The 20745-nt window shown below is 37.7% G+C and overlaps 1 protein-coding gene across 5 annotated transcripts in view; it reads right to left on the bottom strand.

Moving 5' to 3' along the window:
• Positions 1-20745, bottom strand: part of LOC114939507 (uncharacterized) — a 41544-nt gene that overhangs the window by 12423 nt on the left and 8376 nt on the right. For all 5 annotated transcript variants that reach the window (XM_029313807.2, XM_085484616.1, XM_085484545.1 and 2 more), the window contains 14 exons: positions 7851-20314; positions 7409-7763; positions 7080-7328; positions 6867-7010; positions 6478-6807; positions 6182-6354; positions 6017-6119; positions 4619-4782; positions 4310-4531; positions 3742-3995; positions 3514-3674; positions 3162-3432; positions 2471-2716; positions 2078-2210 (listed from right to left, as the gene is read on the bottom strand). In XM_029313807.2, coding sequence (XP_029169640.2) covers positions 2078-2210; positions 2471-2716; positions 3162-3432; positions 3514-3674; positions 3742-3995; positions 4310-4531; positions 4619-4782; positions 6017-6119; positions 6182-6354; positions 6478-6807; positions 6867-7010; positions 7080-7328; positions 7409-7763; positions 7851-20314 — 15269 coding nt within the window. The remainder of the gene's footprint in view (positions 1-2077; positions 2211-2470; positions 2717-3161; positions 3433-3513; positions 3675-3741; positions 3996-4309; positions 4532-4618; positions 4783-6016; positions 6120-6181; positions 6355-6477; positions 6808-6866; positions 7011-7079; positions 7329-7408; positions 7764-7850; positions 20315-20745) is intronic.

Here is a 20745-nt window from a genome sequence, read left to right as displayed (position 1 = left end):
GTCGAGCGAGTATAAAGGAATGATTAACAATTTTAATGTGTTATTATTTAATTATTATTATTATTCAAATAATAAAAATTAAAAATGTGTTTAATTAAAGTAATTTTAGATGAAAAAAGGTTTTAATGTTGACGTCAAGTTAATGTCTCTGCGATGTCATCCGTCACCGAGAGTATTTAACTTGCGAAAATCATAATAAACATCGACTCGCGGGATGACGTTTACGTTACGGTTTCCTCGAGAGTGACGCATCGCGTGTAAATCGCTTGGTAGTCTCGTCTGGTTGAAATCGTGCTCGTATTGATAGACTTTGGAAGCTAGTTCTTACGCAAGATTACGAGACGGGGTTAAAACTCAGTGTGCGGTACAAGAAGAGCGAGAAAAGAGAAGCGAGAGATGTCTTCGTCATGGTTCTAGCCCATATAGGGAGCGAAAGTCGTACAGATCGTTGCAGTCCGATCTCCTGGTTGTGCGTATTACGCGAGTACCAATGAGTATATTACCGTTTCTCGTAATAGACTTCTCGTTCCTCATGAATTTCAGATCTCGATTTCCATTAATAGCTAGTCCAGCTAGACAAGCGGAAAGTCGCACAATTTTTCACCCTTGGATTGAAATAGTGACATAATGAACCCTCTGAGATACATCTGTCTTGCACCTGTCGTATTTTATAACTCGCCTACGTTTAAATTTATGCGGAGGATACTTCCCGATTGCGAAAGACAGACGCCGTAAATTGTCACTTGCAAACAGTTGCAAGGACTTTCGGTAATGTCATTATAAATATGTATATGCAAATAATTATATATTATATATATATATATATATGTATGTTAGAAATAATTATATATATACATATATATGTATGTTAAAAAAATTAATTTACATATGTATATTTGTATGCAACAAAATCCATCTTTAATTTACTTGTTTATAGAAATAATCATTTTCGATCTTTTTTATACAAAATTTTATGATTACTTTTTGAGCATATTTGATTTATAAATGCTTATAAAATAAATTAATTATTTGATTAAATGCGAACTGCATTTGCAGTAATAAATTCCCGACAATTCCGAGAAAAATAGGGGTTTACGTTTCCAACACAAGCAAATTTTAATATATAAAATGTAATAATTTATCTTAATCTAATTTATTTAATACTTTATTTCAAGTCTGCGCCTCGTGAATTTAAGTTATAAAATTACTCGATCTCTCTTCTCGGCTAAATGAACAATTATTTAAAAATGTTACACTTACACTGTCTTCCACATGGAGTTGAATTTTATTCTTCTGCGTGAATACTGTTTGGATTAATTAAGTGCGTGTTTGATCTTGTCAGAAGTTTTGATGCTTGCAGAACAATCAAGTGTATAATAAAAATAATAATTACATTTTATACACATAAGATACACAGCGCGAGGATATCTTATAGCTGATTAAAAGTGACTGCTCATTCGTTAAAGTTGCGCGACACGACTGTTTTGCCGCTTGTACTTTACAGAGGCGATTCATCGACGACGAAAGCCGACGACAAAAGTGGGGGAATACTATGTATACATTTTGCGATTATGCAGATATTCCGGAGTAATGCGGATGTTTTGGTCAAAAAGATGCACCACTTCCCATTTTGAACGATCGTATAATTATCAATTGACAATACGGATTCTCTTCTTGAGAGTGTGTCTTATTTTTTCGTTCGTATTAAAAAATATAATATAACGTGCAACGCACGTTTACCATTTACGGAACCATTCAATGTCAATGCCATTTTCTCAACATGCATACAATGCATTGTCTTTTATGGATATAATACGCTTCGTTACGTGATCGCTTTTTTTTTAAACTACCTTGATCCATATAAGATCCACACAACATTAGATATACGTCACTTCGTCATTTGCATTTTTATTTCGATCTACACTTCATCATTTAAATTATGATTAATTAACAGATATATTAAAATTCTCGTAGTAGTTTGTTTTTTTTATCAAATTTGTATTTAAAAAGACGCAGAGTGGCACGAATACAAAGTGTCACAAATTTAAAAACTGAGAAAAAAAAGAAATTTGTTTACCTTGAGAAAATCGCGCAGCCATATTACTTCGGGCTTAGGATCTCCGACGACCTCGCAAAGTATGATGACCGCATCGCCCTCGACTGCTTCGGTTGATAATGGTTTCGTGACGAAAAGCGGTTCCTTGGAATATCTAGAAAAATTATTATACATACATATATTTATTTACGTTTAATTCAAACATTTTAAGTGGCAAACAAATATAATTAATTTTTTTATATTGCAATTGAATTTATGCATTACATAAATGTTTGTTGATTAACATCTGTGCATGAAAATATGCTTTCATGAATAATTGCTATAATCATAATAAGTAGTGTTTTAATAAAAAAAAATATCAGGGTATTGGGGAAGGTTATTGAACTTTGCTGTTTCTGAGAAGATTAGACTCACGGTATATCCGGAGATGATGCGCTCATGACATTGGATGATCCAATGGACAACTGATCCGGAATTGCATCCGCGATGACAGCCACCCTAGTGGAAGTCTCCGTATGACCGACTGCATTCGTCGCGGTACAGCTGTAAACTCCGGCATCTCGCACAGTAACATTAGCCAGAGAAAATTGGACGGAACCATCGTGGTTCAACGTCATTACGGCTCTTCTATTAGGTCGTAGTCGGATACCATCGCGATGCCTACGCGAGGAAATTCATTTTATTATTAAATTTTTATTTATTATTATTATTAAGGCGTTGTTAATATTTATTTGTCAATACGAATTTATTATTTATTATACGAAATTATTAACTTTTATTTTTGGAACGTGAACAGGAAGAAAGTGAATTAAAAATACGATTTACAAGATTAGTAATCTCGCTATAAATAAATTCTGCGAGTTAAATTCTCGAGCTTAATTACATCGATTGAATTAATTGAAGTCGACGAAGTAGCTCTAGTATGACCGAATCATCCGATTTAGTTGCGTCTTTCAGCGGTCGAGCTAATTTACGCGACTTAGCAGTCCCACGCAAATTTATTTTCGATATTAGATTTTTACGTAGCTTTTGGGGTGCCAACAATCGGTCGTATGTTAACATGACTTATGTTAAATTTTGGCCTTTAATTATAATTGTTGCTCACCAGACGACCCCGACACTCGGATAAGCCTCGAGTTGCGCGGACATTCGCAACTCCGCGCCAGAATGAATCGTGTAAGCCGCGTCAAGATCGCGAAGAAACTCCGGGGCAACGTAAGCTCGAATTCCCTTATCTACCACGAGGGTACATCGACAAGACACCGAGCCGTTCACGTTTCTCGCTGTCACCATGTAACATCCGGAGTCGTCGAGGGTGGAATGGATTATTTCCAGAGTGTGGAAGTTCGAGTCGTCGTCCCAGAAGATGTGACGATCTGAAAGAGGATGTTTGAGAGAGATGATTCTTGGAGAATCGATCTTTTTGCCGGATATTCTTTGCACGTCGATATAATCACCGTCTTGGGAGATTCTCGTTTCATTCTTGTACCACGTGATCTCTGGAACGGGATGTCCGATAACTTGACAGGTAAGCCTCACCGGATAAGTCGTCTGCACTCGCCTGTCTCGTATTCTCATGGTGAATTGCGGCGGTTTATCTTCCGGTTCGATGCTCAGACTATTAATAAATTGTACGACATTATCGCTCTGACCTTGTCGTTATCACGAATAATCCATCCACTTACTTTGTTCTGAGTTTTGCATCGGCCTCGATAATTCTCGGATCGTTAACAACGAAAACCCTAGCGAACGACGACATTTTACCGATCTTGTTGCTCGCCTCGCAAACGTATCTTCCGGAATCATCCTCTTTGATGTTCTCAATTGTTAAGAAACATTTGGGACCATCGTAATATATCGCGAATCTCGAATCAGCGTGAGAATCTATCTCCGTTGTTTCACGGTACCATCGTATGTCCATTTTGGAATCAACGCGAATCTGAAAAACATTATTCGAATGAGGTAAAACTGATTAAATGTAACTGTAGCTAGACGTTACCACTGAAAAATTTGATAACTTGACTAAACCTTTTAAGTAAATATTATTTTGTGAATTGAATAATAAAATATTTAAATTAAATATAATATATTAAATCTATATAATATATTAAAAAATCTATATAATATAAAATCTATATAATATATTAAATAAAACATATATTTGACTTAAATACTAATATGTATTCAATCAACAAAATAGTAATTTAAAGCTTCAGTCAAGTTAACAAATTTGTTTTCAGTGTGTAAACTTACTTCGCATTCCAATTTTAATGGCGTTCCCTCGAGAACCTTCAATTGACCAGGTAAAATTTTCGTAAATTCCGGAAGATCGGTACTTTCGCTCACTAACACCGAATTCGTCATAGTAACAGGTTCGCCCCATCCGTAACGATTTCGCGGTGTCACGCGGAATTTATACTCTCCACCCGGTCGCAAATTGAACGCGTCGAACGCGTTGATCGGCGTGATTCCCAGCTGAATTATTTTGAAAATTTCAAGAGTGATAAATTGATATAAAAAAATGTTGCATATACATTTGGAAATAATATTTGTTATACTCACCTCCACCCATCGTGCACCCCCATCGCTACCCAGAAGCCAAGCGTCGACTTTATAAGCAATCACCGGCGCGGGTCCTCTTCTCTCTGCTTTACCCCAAGTCAACGATAACCAATTCTTTCCACCATCAATAGCGACTGGTTCACTGCTGATTGGACCAGGTACGTCTGACGAAAATCATATAATATTATTTAAATATAATGTATATACTGCATATAAAATATTATTTAAATGTTTATACAATATATAAATATTTAAGTTAATCTTTTTTTATATATACGTATGTATTGAAATATATATTAATGATAATTTTATATATATATTTGTTATTTTTTAAAAAGATTTACAAGCAATTTTCATCGGTTTAGCTAACCTCGATGTCCATATAAATATTCCAAAAAATCAATGATTAAACAATTCTTATTGGTCCATGAACGTCTTAAACGCGAGATAGTGATAGTATCGTTTTCATCGTTGACAACAATTCCATGATCATGTGGCTTCATGATGAATTATATTTTATTCTTTTCAGCGATATATATTTTTTTAACATATGCATATTTTTTATAAAATAATTTTTTATAAATTTTTTATATAATTAAATATATTTTGACATCGGATAAAGAAACCGAAAGAGAGAGTTTTGTTTAATATACTATATAATAACACAAAAATATAAAAATTATAATAAACTCGCGATGATAGCATTCAGGGAAATATTGACGAAATAAAAATTTATTATTCACTTCGCGAGATATTTTTTTAGCACAACGAATCGCAAGGAAACTCAAGATTTTGAATACTAGGATATACGAAATGATTCGCGTTTCAACGACGACTAAATTTTGAAATTTTGTGGAATCCGCGAGGTGTTGGTGGGCGATGATTAAAGAAGGCAAACAAAAATAACCCGGCTCTCGAAAGATGCTCCTCGAACGAAACTTAAATATATATTTAAGCGTTACGAGTTGCTACTTTACAATATTTTGCGAATGTATCAATTTTGAATTCAACTGAGATCTCACATTCTATAATACATATACCACCTCTCACTCGCTTCAAAGATCAGTTTACATTCGTTTAAGGAGATCTTCGGCTACCGATCAGCTCGATGAATAATTAAGCTAAACATTGACGTCAATTTGCGCGGCCGCTTATTCCAGTGAAAACTGGCGTCCAGCCATTGAAAGCTAACTTTATCTTGCAGTTGGTGTAAGCTTGTTTGTTATTCTAATTTTAATTGACACAATAATATTTTATATGATATTTGTATGGTTGGAATTTATTATTACACGACATTAAATGACTTTGCTTTAAATTTAAAATAATATTACAAAATCTCATGACTGACATTTCACTATTTTTTGAGTTAATAATACAAAATAATGAAAAGTCACTTACTTCTCACATATGACATATCGTCATCGTGTTCTTCGCCTGCATCACGTTCGGCAACGGAATTCCAATCTGGCGATGGAGTCAACGACCTGGCGCGTTGCTTCACCTGTTCGCGAATATATTTACCGATAATATTTTTGCTTTGTTCCAAATCCATCGAATCCTCACCTTAAGCGAGAAGAAGCTTCTGTCGCAGCCGTATCTATTTTTAACCAGGATGCAATAAGTACCTTCGTCGGAAGCCACGGCTCTTTTTAATGTTAATCTGACATAATCATCGATACTCTCCTTGTACGACCTCGGCCCGTCCGTGATATCCGTTAATCCCTTCATCCAGATTACTAAAGTGAAAAAGATAGAAAAAAGAAGAGAATGAAAAATGAAGACGAGAGAGAAAAAGAAGAGAAAGCGAACCGATACTGATGTCCAAGAATAAATGAAATAAAAAATCTATTAAACTCTACCTCGTGGCTTAGGGGTGCCGCTGACTCGGAAGGATATACTAATGTCTTCGCCGACGGTCACGTCGATCGATTTCTTGGACGGTCTCGAGACGAACATCGCCGGTTTTCCGCCATCGATAGCGCTCGCTGATATTACATCCACTGTCGCCGACGTGTCAACTTGCCCGTAAGCATTAATCGCTCTACACACGTATGTGCCTCTTTCCGATTCTGTCGCCTCGGGTACAATTAACGTGTGAAGTCCACGTTCGGTGAAGGTTTTCGCCTTCGGTATCGCGATCGGCTCCCTCTGGTCACCGCGTAACCATCTTACTTCCGGAGCTGGGACACCTATAGAGTAATGGAAGATTAAAAAATCTAACAAGTGACTTTCTAACGCGACTTACTACCTTTAACTTCTACTTGAAGAGCGATGGTACCGCCAGCAGGCACGTTGTAATCCTTCAATAGATTGGAGAATCGTGGTCGTCGCGTTAATTCCGGCTCAGTTCCGTCGCTCAACTTTAGATCGTATTGACTCGCGGATCGCCAGTCTAAAATCATTTCAATTTCAATCGCTTGCATTTTAATGTTACATTTATTCATGACATATAATCAATCACCTTCAACATGAACCATATGGGATGTTTCCTCTGTGTGCAGTTCATTTACAGCACGGCAAGTGTATCTTCCATTATCCGAGGCACTAGGATTCGCTATCTCCAGTCTATACACATCATCATCGAGATACTTTCGCTCGTAACGCTCGCCCTGAAGAATCTGCCCGTCCTTCAGCCAGGAAATAGAAGGAGCTGGATTTGCTCGTACACGACATTCCAAGATGAGTGTTCGATCGGAATATCGGTAGGTGTCTACATGAAAAAAAGTAAGTCTAACGTTAGAACGATGCGCGTGAAAATTAAAATGTATATCACAATGCGCATTTCCATACCTTTAATGGATTTTACAAATGTCGGAGGCGAATGTGTAGGTTTATAATCGGAGTAAACCCTTAAGGTGGATTCGGTGCTCGAAATCCCGTGTGTATTCTCAGCTATGCATGTATAAGTTCCGGCATCCGCCGGAAGAGCGTCATATAATTCCAGATAGGCCATACCGTTTTCGTATCGCGTTCTGCAGCGACTATCTGATACATCTAACTTTTGACCATCTTTAGTCCAATAAACATGCGGTTCCGGATTACCAAGAATCGTGCAAGTCAGTCTTATTCTCATCCCGGTTTCTACGACTCTGTTTGTCAGTCTCGTGCAGAACGATGGCTTCTTCGGTTTGTCCCATGGAAGATCCTGCAATATTTCCGAAAAATTATTTGTAAAAAATTCTGCTTCGATGCATTACAAAATAAGCAATTAAATTCAACAGCGGACGGGTACCTCACTTTGACCGAAGCCAGTGTAGCTAGACGAACTGGACTCGTAAATGAAATTCGTACGTGGAGTAATATCTGTTTTCGTGCGTCGGACAGGTCGGACACGTCGAGTGCTAGATACGATGGTAGCATCGCTATCTCCGGTCGAATAGTCTTCGTACTTCAGCAAACTAGTCGATCTCGCGCGAATCATACGATTTTCTCTTTTCTTGCGCCTTCTGTACGATCCTGCGTCGAAATAATGTTTATCTATGGAAGAGCTGTGTAATTTATAATCCCAGTCGTCGATTCTTCGTCTATTTAATGACGTCAAAGAATCTCTCCAGCTGTATGATCTGGAAGTGCTAGAAAGCGTCGAGATGCCAGAGTCAAATCGTGAAGTATATTCTCGCGAATAATCGACCTCGAAAGATCTTCCGATCGATTTGTCTGGTTTGTATTTGGTTTCCAGCATGTTTCTAAGAAAGCGATCAGATTCGTTTTCACGTCTTCTGGACCATTCGCTTTCTCTTATCAGCTCCTCTCTTCTCTGCTTATTTCTGACTATCTCTTCCTCTTGTCTTTTTCGCAATTTTTGTCCTTCTTCCCATACTAATCTGGCAGTCTCGTCTCCTCTGATTCTCTTTTCCTCGCTTCTTTTCTCGTACTTTTCCTCATCTTCTCTAAATATATAATCAGTTTCATCTCTTCTGGATCGTCCCACGTCTCTTTTCTTTTCTAAGCGATCCATTTCCATTCGATGTAGCCTTTTATTATCATCTTTTTTTTGACGATCGTATTCCTCTTTGTATTCTGTGTCTAATTTGTGTTCATAACTTCTGTTAATTCGCTCGTCTTTTCTTGTGCGTAAACAATTTTCATCATCCTGCGATCTCCACTGCCTCCGTTCTTCCTCTCTTTTCGTTCTTCCTATTTTTTCAAATTGCGATTTGCTCTGTTCTTGTTGTCTTCTGTCACTTCTTTGTCTTTCTTGATATTCATCTACTTTTAAACGTAAATCTTTATCCTCCCTCGACTGTGATTTTTGAATTTCCGTGTTTAATTTTTCTTCTTGCTTTTGTTTTATACGTGTCTTCTCTTCTTCTAACTCTTGATCTTTTCTTGCTTTTTTATATTCTTGTTTATTCCTATCTTTATCGTTTTCTTTTTTTATATATTCATTTTCAATTTGCTGTACTACTTGATCTGTTTTAACAATTTCTTCTTTTCTTTTTTCTATTTGTTCCTCCCTTTCCTTTTCTATCTTTCTATCTACCTTCTTATCCTTTTTCTTATCTTCTTGCACATCCTTCTTTACTTCAACTTGTTTATCTTCTGCTATCTTTATTTTTTCAATTTGAGTTTGCTGTTTTTGTTCCTCATCTTTTTTCTTTGATATTTCAATTTTATCTTTTTCCTGTTCCTTTTCTTTCATTTTCTCTGATTTCTCTATTTTGTTAGATTTTTCTTCTTTTCTTTCTAATTCTTTTATATCATCTTTTGCTTTTTCGTCTTCTTTCTCCTTTACTTTTTCTATTATCTCTTTTTCTTTCTGCTCTTGTGTTTTTACTGCTTCCACTTGTTCTTGTTTTGTTATTTTTTCTTGTTTAGACTCATCTTTCTTACTAGACTCCTCTTTTTTCTTTTTCATTTCTTTCGTCTTCTCATCTTTTGACTTTTCATCTTCTTCTTGTTTTACTTGCTTCTCTTGTACCGGTTTTTCTTTCTCCTCTTTCAGTGTTTCAATCTTTTTGATCTTTGCTTTTTCATTTTCTTTCTCTTGCTCCTTATCTTGTTTTAAAGTTTTATTTTCCTCTTGTTTCTTTACTTCTTCGACTTCCATTTCGTGATCGCGCGTAACTTTTTCTTCCTGTGCCACTTTAATTTCCTCTACCTTTACATGTTCTTGTTCTTTTTGCTGTGTTTTATCTGTTTTCTCTTTTTCTTCTTTCTGTACTTTTTCATTTTCTTTTACATCTTTTAATTCTCCTTTTCCTATCTTTTCAGCCTCTTTCTTTTCCTTTTCTTGTATTTCTTTTTTTTCTATATCTTTGATTTCTTCTCCTGTTTTCTTTTCTGTTTTTTCTATCTTTAGATCTTTTTCAGTTTTCTTACTTTTATCTGAGTCTTTTCTTTCTTGTATAGTATCTTGCTTTTCCTTCTGTTCGTCTATAACTTTATCTATTTTCTCATGTTTTTCTTTGTTTTGTTGCTCATTGTCTTCTTTCTTTAGTTCTTCAGTTGCTATAATTTTTTTAGATTCTTCTACTTCATTTTTTATACTTTCAGTTACATTCACTTTCTCCTGTTGCTTTTCAACTTGTTTTATTTCTTCAGCTTCTTCAGATTTCTTTAAACTTTTAGTTTCTTGTATTGTCTTACTCTGCTCTTTTTCATCTTTTATACTTTTTTCACTTTGCTCTGTTTTTTCTTTTACTTGTTCAATTTCTTTGCTTTTTTGTTCTTTATTTATTTTTTCTACTCCCTCTTTCTTTGGTTCCTCACTTTTATTTTTTATTTCATCAGCTTCTTTCTTATATTCTTGTTTTTCTATCTTTTTATCCTCTTCTTTTCCTTTTTCTTTTTCAACTATATCATCTTTTGGCTGTTCTAATTTTTCCTTTTCTTTTTCTTGTTTTTGTTTCCTTTCTAAACTCTTTCTTTCCTTCTTATCTACTGTATCATCGATTACTGTAGAATCTGCCGGTTTAGTTTCTTCTATTTCTACTTTTACCGTTTTGTTTATTTCACCGTCTTTTTCGATAGGTGTTTCAATTTCAGATTTTATCTCTTTCTTTGCAGATTTCTTTTGAGGTACAGTTTTCTGTTTTTTTATTGTTTCAATCATTTCTCCTGCCAAAAATTGATCACACATAATATTTATTATAGATTGCAATTTGCAAATCGGTTTCTCAAGAATTGTCAGTCCTTCTAATATTGTTTCTTTATGCCATAATGTTTTTGCCTCTTCTATCGATTCTTGCAATTCATGAAGACACAGTATTAAATTTTTTGAGAAGGTACCGAAATTTGCATGCTGCGAATCTGCCAACGGTTTATCAGCTGATTGCTCTCGTATTATAGCAACAGATTTCTCGAGATTCTGCAAAGTACTGATCGTTAAATCGGTAGTACTCGGTTTTTCTTGTATTTGCGCGATACTCTGTTTAATATTCTGTAAAGGTTTCGCCAACATTCCGAGTGCCTCGCATTCGATGTGAATTTCGATAATCGACACTTGTTGTTCCTCTAATTTGTGTCCGATAGATTCAATAGACGTATTAATATTCGAAATAGTATTTATTACTTTTGTCGATAATTCCAGCAGCTTTTTATTTTGTTGTATAGATATAACTGTTTCGACTGCATCCTGCACGAGTTCCAAGGGTTTCTTCAAATCCTTTAGATAAATGCTTGGTGATTCCTTTACGGTCAGAATGGAAGATTTTAATTCGTTTAATGGTGCATTAAGAGCGGTGGATATAGTAGTATCTATTTTCTTTGATGGTTCAGACATTGGTTTATCGACAATTTCTTTCTTGACGAATGAAATGCATTTCTCAAGATTGAAAAGAGAATCGATAATAGCGTCGATACTGGTTTCCTCGTCAACATTTAAATTATGTTTGCTTTGCAATAACATTAAATTTTCTTGTACATTAGTAAGTGATTTTGCCATCGTTTTGAGAACTTCAGTTTCGACATAGTCATCTTCCATATGTAATATAGCTGACTTAATATTTTCCATTGGTTTAGATAATTCCTCGACAATCGACCAATCTGGCATCGATGTTTTTATTTGCTCTTCCGCAATTGCAGTTTTAGGTTCCATTATTGTGCATTGTCGAATGTCGGCTAACGATCTTTCTATCTCGTGCAGAGGAATCGCTAAACATTCCGTGATCCAGCTCGTGTCTTCGGGAATCGATTCGATGTCTGGTGACACAACTCGTGCTTCTAAAATCGATATGGCGCGCTGAAGATCGAACAGAGGCTCAGCCAATGCATCTAATGCAACTTCGCTTTTTGGTCGATCCATTGAGGTTTCGACCAACATCTGATCTTGTATTACAGCGATGGAATGGCGCAATTCTTCGAGAGGTTCCATCAATGGACGAAGAGCGAGTTCAGTCTTACCGTCGACTGCGAATGAATGTTCGTTTGCGCGTTCGATAGCTGTCTGTTCTTGAATAATTACCGCCGTGGCTGCGTCCTTTAACTCTAACAAAGGCTGTATCATCGTTTTCAAGAGAGAAACATTTTCCTTCTCCGATAAGGAACTCGCTGTATCGCTAGGCGCGACTATTTTGCGCTCTTCGACCACCAGTGCTAGGCATTCTCGTAATTCGGTTAAAGGTTTTGCTAATGTTTTCAACATGGAGGCCTCATCTTCTGACATTGACATCGCGATCTCGAGCGGAGATTCGATCGCGCCTTGATCGATCACCATCGGATGCGTGACTTTTGATGCTTCTTCGATTACGTCTGCCCACGTGTTCAAAGACGAAGCGTCCTCGGAAATGGTGTCCGCCACAGGTTCCATTATTATCTGCTGGTGATTGCACATTGCTATACATTCCGACAGATTGTGGAGAGTCTCGGCGAACGTTTCCAAAGCCGAGACATTTTGTTGCTGTGCCAATTCGTTCAACGAATCAGGCGCAAGTGCGGTTACCTGCTGAATAGACGCGACCGAGGCTCTTAGATCCACCAGAGGCTGCGCGATCGATTTCAGCAAAGCTTCCGCTTCAGTTTCCGCTTCCGAGATCATTTGGCTACCCGCCTCTAATATCACGTGCTCTTGAACAGTGGCGATAGACTTTTGCACTTCCTCGAGGATGGGCTGTAGAGCAAGTTTTTCCAAATCCACGGAAGGTGATTCGCTTTTCAGATTCTGTCCATCGTGTTCCATCACGTGCTCCTTCCACACCGATGCGACGAAAGACTTTTCAAGTTGTTGCAAAGGCCCGACTAGACTGCTCAACACGGTGACTGGTTTTTTCACTTCAGCAATATCCAGGATTTCAGATTCTTGCATCTTCGTTTCCTCGATGGTTAAAATCTGCTCTTGTAAAATTCGCAGAGGCGCGATGATGTTTTCGAGGAGTTGCGTATCCACTTTGGCCGATTGTGTCGATTCTGTATTTGTCGCGAAGGCTTCGATGATTCTCGGCCGTTCGACGACGACCGAGCAACATTTTCGGAACTCTTCGATAGACTTTGCGAATGCTTGTAACGCTGACGCATTTTCAATCTCCACGATTTGCTGACCAGCGTTTTCTATCGCGTTCAATTGTTGCAGGACCACCGTCGACGTTCTTAAATTACCGAGTGACTTTGCGAAATCCTTCAATATCGCCAGATCGTCTGTGTTTGCCTCCGCGAGTAAATCTTGAACGATCGTAGCTTGATCTTGAATCACCGCAATAGATTTATTTAAATTGTCCAGTATCGGCTTGATTGGCAATCGTTGCAAAGATAACGCGATTTCTTGATGAGACGCGATCAAGAAAGATTGCTGTAATTCGTGCAGCGGTTGCACCATACATTCTAAAGCAACAAGTTTCGTTGACTCCTTTGTTTCCGATGTTTGAGACACTTGATCTTCGAGCTGCAATATTGCGCTTTGTAGCCCTTCGATTGGAATAGTTATCGCTCTTAAGAGAGAAACTTCTCGTATTTCTTGTTGCATTATATTTTGTTTAGCTGTAGCTAACTGAGTCGCTGTTTCTTCCACCGATTTTGCAAAACTTAGTAAAGTCGATATTTTTTCAGTTTCGGTAACTTTATCAAAGTGATCGACCGTTTTTTCGATAATTGTTAATGGCATTTTTAGATTTTCAAGAGCTTCGTTTAATGTTTTTACCGTAGGACCATCGCTGGAGATTGCTTGCTGCTGAACTACAACGATTGAATTTTTTAACTCTTCTAGTACAGGCTTTAAATCCGCACTCGCCAATGAAACCTGATTTCCACTAAAATCTGTTTCCTGCGCAATCTGTTGTATATCTGTAATTAATAATTGTTCTAATTTCTCTAAAGGATTTATTACCGTATTTAATTGAACAATTTCTTTTTTCTGTTCTGGCATTTCTAATAACTCGGTTTTATGGCTCTTCAATTCTTCGATTTGAGAGAGTGTTTCACGTAGAATATGAATCGGATCAACAATCTTATGTAAAATTTCCGGATCGATCTCTTGATCTTTTTGCTGCTTTGCAATTTGCAATGACGGCATAGATTCTGCTTCTATTTTCAGCTCATCGGTAATAGACATAAATCTTTCTCCAAATTGCTCCACCGATTTGGCAAGTGTTTGCAAAATTGTGATCTGTTCAGCGCTCGATAATTCCGCTTTTTGCTGAATCAATTGACAAGTTTTTGGATCGGACTGGATGCACGCGATCGACATTTTCAGGTCTTCTAATGGTTTCTCGACTGCTTGCATTAAACGCATCTTAGAAGTTTCGCTTGTACTGACTTCGGCTACATTAAGTTGTACTTGCTCTTGAATTGTAGCGACTGATTTTTGTAATTCTTGCAAAATGCATGTGATAGATAATTTTTCTAACGGCACTGCCTCTTGCTTTATTTCCTCAGCAACTTCCGTCGATAACGCATTTTCTAGATTTAATAATGGTTCTATCAGAACCGAAAATGCAATAGTTTTCTTGTCGGAAGATTCTAAAATTCCTGTTTCTTCGATTTCGGCGAACGATTTACGTAATACTTGAAGAGGAGAAATAATGGCTTGCAAAGTTTCAACTTTTATTTGTTTTTTCTGTATTATTTCTTTTTCAGATAATTGAGTTAATTCTATTTTCTGCTGACTAATCGTCGCTAAATTTTGCTCTTCAACTGCTTCCAATGATTCTGTTACAGATGTTATCACGCTTTTCTTTTCACTAAGTTCTTCTTCAATTTGAATAGACGCTTCTGCAGATGTCAATTCTTGTTGTGGCACCTCTACTGTATCTTGTGTCATTAAATTATCCGCCTCTTTAACGAGTACTTCATTTAACTTATTTATTTCTGATTCTTTTATCGATTTTAAATTGTCGATACTTTTCGATTCGATCAAATCGGCAGAGGGTGAACTAGATTCGTAAGGCGAAGTCTTGTCGCATTTAACTTGATCCTGGGAATCCATAATAGCTTCTATCAGTTCTTCGAGAGGCCGTGCAGTTGTTTCTTCGATATCGTTTGCTTCCTCTTTTATTTTCGATATTTCTGTTTCTTTCTCGTCAATAATTTTAACAGATTTTAATATCTGGATCTCATTTATAGATTTAACGGTGTCGTTAATAAATGGCATTAAAGTTTTTGCAATTATGGGTAACGATTCTCCGTTTTGATCGACGTACTTGTCTCCATCGAACGTCTGACATACAGATGCTAATATATTTCCAAGAGCATCCAAGGGCTCGGCGATAGATTGTAAAGACGTCATAATGTTCTCTTTTAATTCTGGTTTCACTCCTGCATCAGTCAAGGAAATAACCGTATCGACAGCTCGCTCAAAATTAGCTAGGATATTTTCCATACGAGAAAAATTGCTATCTATAAGTTTAAGAGACGAGGAAGACAATGCTATCTTAATAGAAGTATTTGTAGCTTGTAAATCGTAAAGAATTTGTATCAATGCTGTTAGCTCTTGTATTTTCCGTTTATTCTCCTCAGATTTTGAAGTCAGCGATTCTTGCGTAGCGGATTTCACGAAATTCGCCAGTTCTCTCAACGGCTGTGCCAAGCTATTTATTGCAGAATTGAACTTTGATATCTGATTCAGGTATTTTTGTTTCTCGTTTTCTTCCTGATTTTCCTCATATTTTTTGACACCCGTCAGATTATCTTCTGTTTGTTCAATACGGATTATCGCTTCTAGATTTTCTATAACCGGTGTCTCTGTTTTTTCAGATGTATCTTCAATCTTCGATTGAGCAACTGCCGATGAAGGTATTTCCGTGATTATCATTACACTTTCAATTTCCTCGTGCGATATCTCTATAATCTCGGTAACACTTTCTACTTTTGTGACGACCGTGCTTGGTTTTTGTTCGACCAGCTTCTCTATTGTTTTTATAGAATCTTTCACGTGACTTAAGACGTCCGTAACGGCGGAAAAGGTTTCTATGATCGGAGCTCCTATAGAAGCGCCTTCTTGCACGAGTTCCGCTTTGTGCGCCGACAAAGAAGAATTTAATTCCGAGATCGAATCGGCTAATTCTTGAAATTGAATGATCAATTCATGTGAAATCGCCGACGGTATTTTTTGCATATTCTCTTTGAGGACATTCAACGCCGACAAAAGTTGATTAGTCGGATAAAGAAAGCCTTCCACGATGGCCTCTTCGTCAATCGATTCGCTACCAATCTGAATAAATTGCATTTGCGTGAAGGATATTTGTTTCTGCAATGCCTCCAAGCATTTGGACACTATTCCATACGTGTCTGTGTCGGCGTGTTCTTCCACAGATACTATAGCCTTTGCTAAGCGACTTAAAGTACTGATAAGTCGATGCTGAAGAGGAATCTTGGCGCTGCTAGATCGGCGCGAATAATCGGTCTTACCGATTTGTTTCTGTACTTGCAGAATCGCGGAATTCAGCAACGTCAAGGATTCATTGAACGAGGAGGCTTCTTCCATATTCGCGATCGCTTCGACGGTATGACAGACTTGTTTCCGCAAATCGTCGACAGCTCGCAGGATAACGTTTCTTCTTTCGTCCAATAAATTGTCTTCGGGAACCAAACTTCGTCGACTGCTCTGTACCATTGAAAGGCAGGTATGAAATTCTAGCAAAGGTTCCAGAAGATTTCGTAATTCGAAAATTATCGGCCCTCGTCGATCCAGCGTATCTACTTCTTGGATGGCGGTTTTGATGTCTTTCAAAAGAGCGGCGATCGGCTTTCCCAAAATATTCGCCACGTCCGTTTCGAGGGTTTCTTCCCCAGTTTTTTCCAGATCGTTCATTTGCTCTACAATGTTATCCAGAGGCTTCGAAATGTCCCGGAGACATTCCAACATTTTTCGTCTCGATGATATTTCTTGAATTACAATTGGAATTTCCCTTTCAATTCCTTTCAGCACGTATAGAAGAAATTCAAACTCTTTATTCGCGTCTTCATTTTTATCGACAAAATTTATCGTTTGTTTTATCACGTTGTTTTCTATTATATTCAACAGCGGCGTTAATCGATTCAGTATCATAAGTTCCGAGACGTCGTGTTCGCACGGTCTGGAAAGCAATTCTTGTATGTTTGTCAGCGGTTGTGTTAAATTAGTTAACACTAGAATGGTCTGATTAACTTTTTCTTCAAATGATCCAATTTCTTTATCGTAAACGGTGGTTATCATCCGAATTGTAGAGATAGTTCTTCTCAACTCTTCGAGAGAATTGGCTAATTTCGATTGGGGAATTGTAGTGGTTCGCGTTGCCGATTCCTCGAAATCTTCCAGAATGCCAGTCATCTCCAACTGAAGCTTCTCCAAGGTTTCCGACAAGATTGTCATTAATTTGCCTGCATTCTCCTCTCTTTCTTGTTTAGCAGCCTTTAAAGCCTGCAGAGCGACATCGTCAGCTGTTATTTTGAAATTATCTTCTGTTACAGGTTCAATGGGCAATGCAGGTGATCCGGTTTCAAATGGCGTAGACGCAATTTCTGTGAGAGTACCTGGAATTGTTTCTCGGGAGGAGACTGTAATAACTTCTTCTTCTTCTTCCACATTAAATGTTTTGACAGATTGTTCGAGTTCTTGCTGGTAGAGAGCATCTTTGATCGAAAGCGGTATTTGATTTTTTATTTGTTCGACGATATCTGCTACGGATTTTAGACATTCTTCTTCCTCGTGTTCATGAAGAATATCCGTGATAATTTGCAGAAGATGTTTCATAGGCTGACTTAAATTCTCTAAAATCAAGAGATCCTCCGGTCTGTGATATACAGAAATAGCATTTTTAAGTCTTATTAGTGGTTCTCGAAGATCAGTCAATGCTTCTATTAAATTTTGATCGTTTGGTGGTTCAGAATATGCAGTTTGAATAGCAATTTGAGAGACGTCTCTCTTCAAATCCTCGATCGTTAAGCTCAGGGTAGATTCTATTTCGTCTTTTGTGCTATCTTCGGATGTGGATAACCATTGTTTAATAGGATCTAAAGAACGGTTGATTTGATAAGCGAGAATGGATTTCGAACCGTTTTTCCTTTCCACACTTTCTCTTCGAGATTTGGCAGTAGTTTCCTCGTGAGATTTTTTCTTCGATATTTCTTTTGTTACAAGAATTGTATCTTTCTCTATTTCTTCCAATAATTTTATCATAGGTACTATAAAATCGACGGAAGAACCGCTTTCTATTATGCTGTGAATGATCTCTTTTAATTTATTAATGGGATTCAGCAAGTTAATTAGAATTTGCTCCTCTTCTGGTTCGTGCTTCTCCGTTAACAAACTTTTTTGCAGATTTAATAACGAATCAGTTATTTTATTAATCTGTTGAGTTATATCATTGTCGACTGGATTTTTTAAATTAGCTATTGTCACGGCCGAAGAACCTATTGTCTGCCGTAACGTTTCGATACATGTAATTAAATGATACGAATTTGCATATTTTTCTTGCTTTTCTAAAACCGACGATAAAGCGAAATGTACGTTGCTTAAACTTTGATCGATATTCAAGTCTTTCAGCACGTGTTTTTTTTGCGCTTCCTTCTCTGACAATTGTTCCATAAGTTTTGATATTTCGTTATCAGTATCTTCCAATACCTGCAGAATTACTTTTACCCGCGAAACTGCCTCTGCATTTTTGGCATTTTTTAATATTGTCACAACGACGCTCTTCAGTCTTTCAATGGCAAAGCTTATTTCTTTCAGTGTCGTAATTTCCCGAAAAGTGTGTTCTTCTGACGCTACAACTACTTGAAGATCCAACAAGGGCTCCCTGAATTCCATTAAACTGTTTAAGGTCTCATTTTCTTTCAGTGTCATCGCGGTATGCGCTGTGTGGGAAACGCATTCTCGTAATTCTACTAAACAAGCCGCAAGCCTCGACCTTGTTAAAGCCTGCTGCGAAGCAGCAGTTCCGTTCATCGCGAGTTTCGAACATTCCATGTATTCTAAAATCGCACTGAACGTCGACTGAATATCGATTAGCAGATCTAAAACTTCCTCGGATATATTACGTGTTTCGTCGGGGATGGATTTTATCGCGGGCAATTCTTCCGTTTCGATAGGAATGTTACAAATGCGCTCGTTGATTTTTCTCAAAATCGTCAGCGTAGGCTTTAAAGACGACAATCCGAGATTTTCAATGGTGCGTGACAGCTGAAGGATCGACGGTTCGAGAAAATTGTATATAATTTCTGCATTCTCCATCGAGCAGGACGAAATTTTATCGATCGCCCTCAGCAACGCGTGCAGAGGTACTTCGAGATTGATCAAGGTTTCAATTTGCTCGCCCTTTTCTTGCGAAATCTCCAGTGTTCGATATACATCGTCGAGTCGCTCGCGAATACTGGAAAATCGCGGTACTAAAGTGTCAGAAACTTTTTCATACGTCTCTAAAGTTGTACGCAGAACCATCCTTGATTCTGCAAGAATATCTCTTTTCAGTTCTCGAGTCTCTTCCGAAGTACGTACAGCTTTCGTCTCGCTCGTTAAATTATCCAACAGTCTTTCATCGGGAAACGATTTCTTGATCGTCTCTTGTGCGACTTTATTTTCCATTTCCATTCCGTCAACTGATTCTACAGGTTGATACGATTCTATCTTCACGTCGGCTCTATCTTTCGATTTACTTCTTCTTCTATCCTCGTAATCGCTAGGGCCGGAATACTCCTCGGAATGACTCCTGTCTTTTTTCTTCTTCTTACGGTGTTTCTTTTTTGGAACCCCAGTCACGGAATCGAAGGAGGAATCACCACCGATTCCGTCGTCCAAACTGGAGCCGGTCGATCTTCCAGCGCTCAAACTACGCTTTCTAGTATCTGTCGTACCATATTCCTCCGCGATATGTTTTTGAAGGATACTTTCTGTAATGGAGAGATGCGCAGAGGACAAAGCGTCCGCGAAGGTATCGCTGTCGTCTTGCTTCAAGGACGAGAGAGGAGACAAGAGTGGCTCGTCCTTTTGAGCGCTATGAAAGCTCTCGGAAACTTCGATTCGTTGACTCTTCTCGCTTTTCGACGACGACACACTCGTCGATTTCTTCCGAGGTGGCCTGCTAGGAACCTCCTCATCCCCGTTATAACGAGCCGATCTCTTTAAAGAACCTCGAGAATCGCGTTGTTCAGGTGACGAGAGGACGTGCGTCACATCATCCATGATAGAGACGTCCTCCACGTCGGCTTCTGTTCGCAAATCATCGCCATCTTCGGCACTAACGAAGTAATCGGGCGACACGTCGATTACTACGGCTTCCATCAGCAAATTACCGGACGTAGACGTTTCTTTCACGAATCTCATTGGCGGAAGTTCGATCACGTTGTGCTCTATTACGAGAATGTATATTTTTTAATACATTATTTTTTAAACATAAACGTGATTCTTTTCAATTGCTAGTCAATAAACAGAAAAATCAAATAATCGATCAAACTAGCAAAAATCAATTTATTAATCTTCACGACGTTTCGACCATGTGATTGTGGTCCTTATCAAGTGAATAATAAATCAAGTCATAACAAAAGTTCACAAATTATTGTTGAATTAAAACATTATATATATCTCTATTCCGCCAGTTAGAAATAAAAAGACGAGAGACAGCATAAAACATGTCACGGTAACGATCGTCAACAGAAAATTCGACAATAATTTGTGAACTTTTGTTATGACTTGATTTATTGTTCGCTTGATAAGGACCACAATCACATGGTCGAAACGTCATGAAGATTAATAAATTGATTTTTACTAGTTTGGTCGATTA

This window comes from Nylanderia fulva, unplaced genomic scaffold (genome assembly GCF_048542155.1).
Source record: "Nylanderia fulva isolate GAGA-0341 unplaced genomic scaffold, ASM4854215v1 Scaffold1, whole genome shotgun sequence".
Taxonomy (NCBI): domain Eukaryota; kingdom Metazoa; phylum Arthropoda; class Insecta; order Hymenoptera; family Formicidae; genus Nylanderia; species Nylanderia fulva.
Note: the sequence above shows the minus strand (reverse complement) of the source record. Positions and strands in the feature narration are given on the sequence as shown.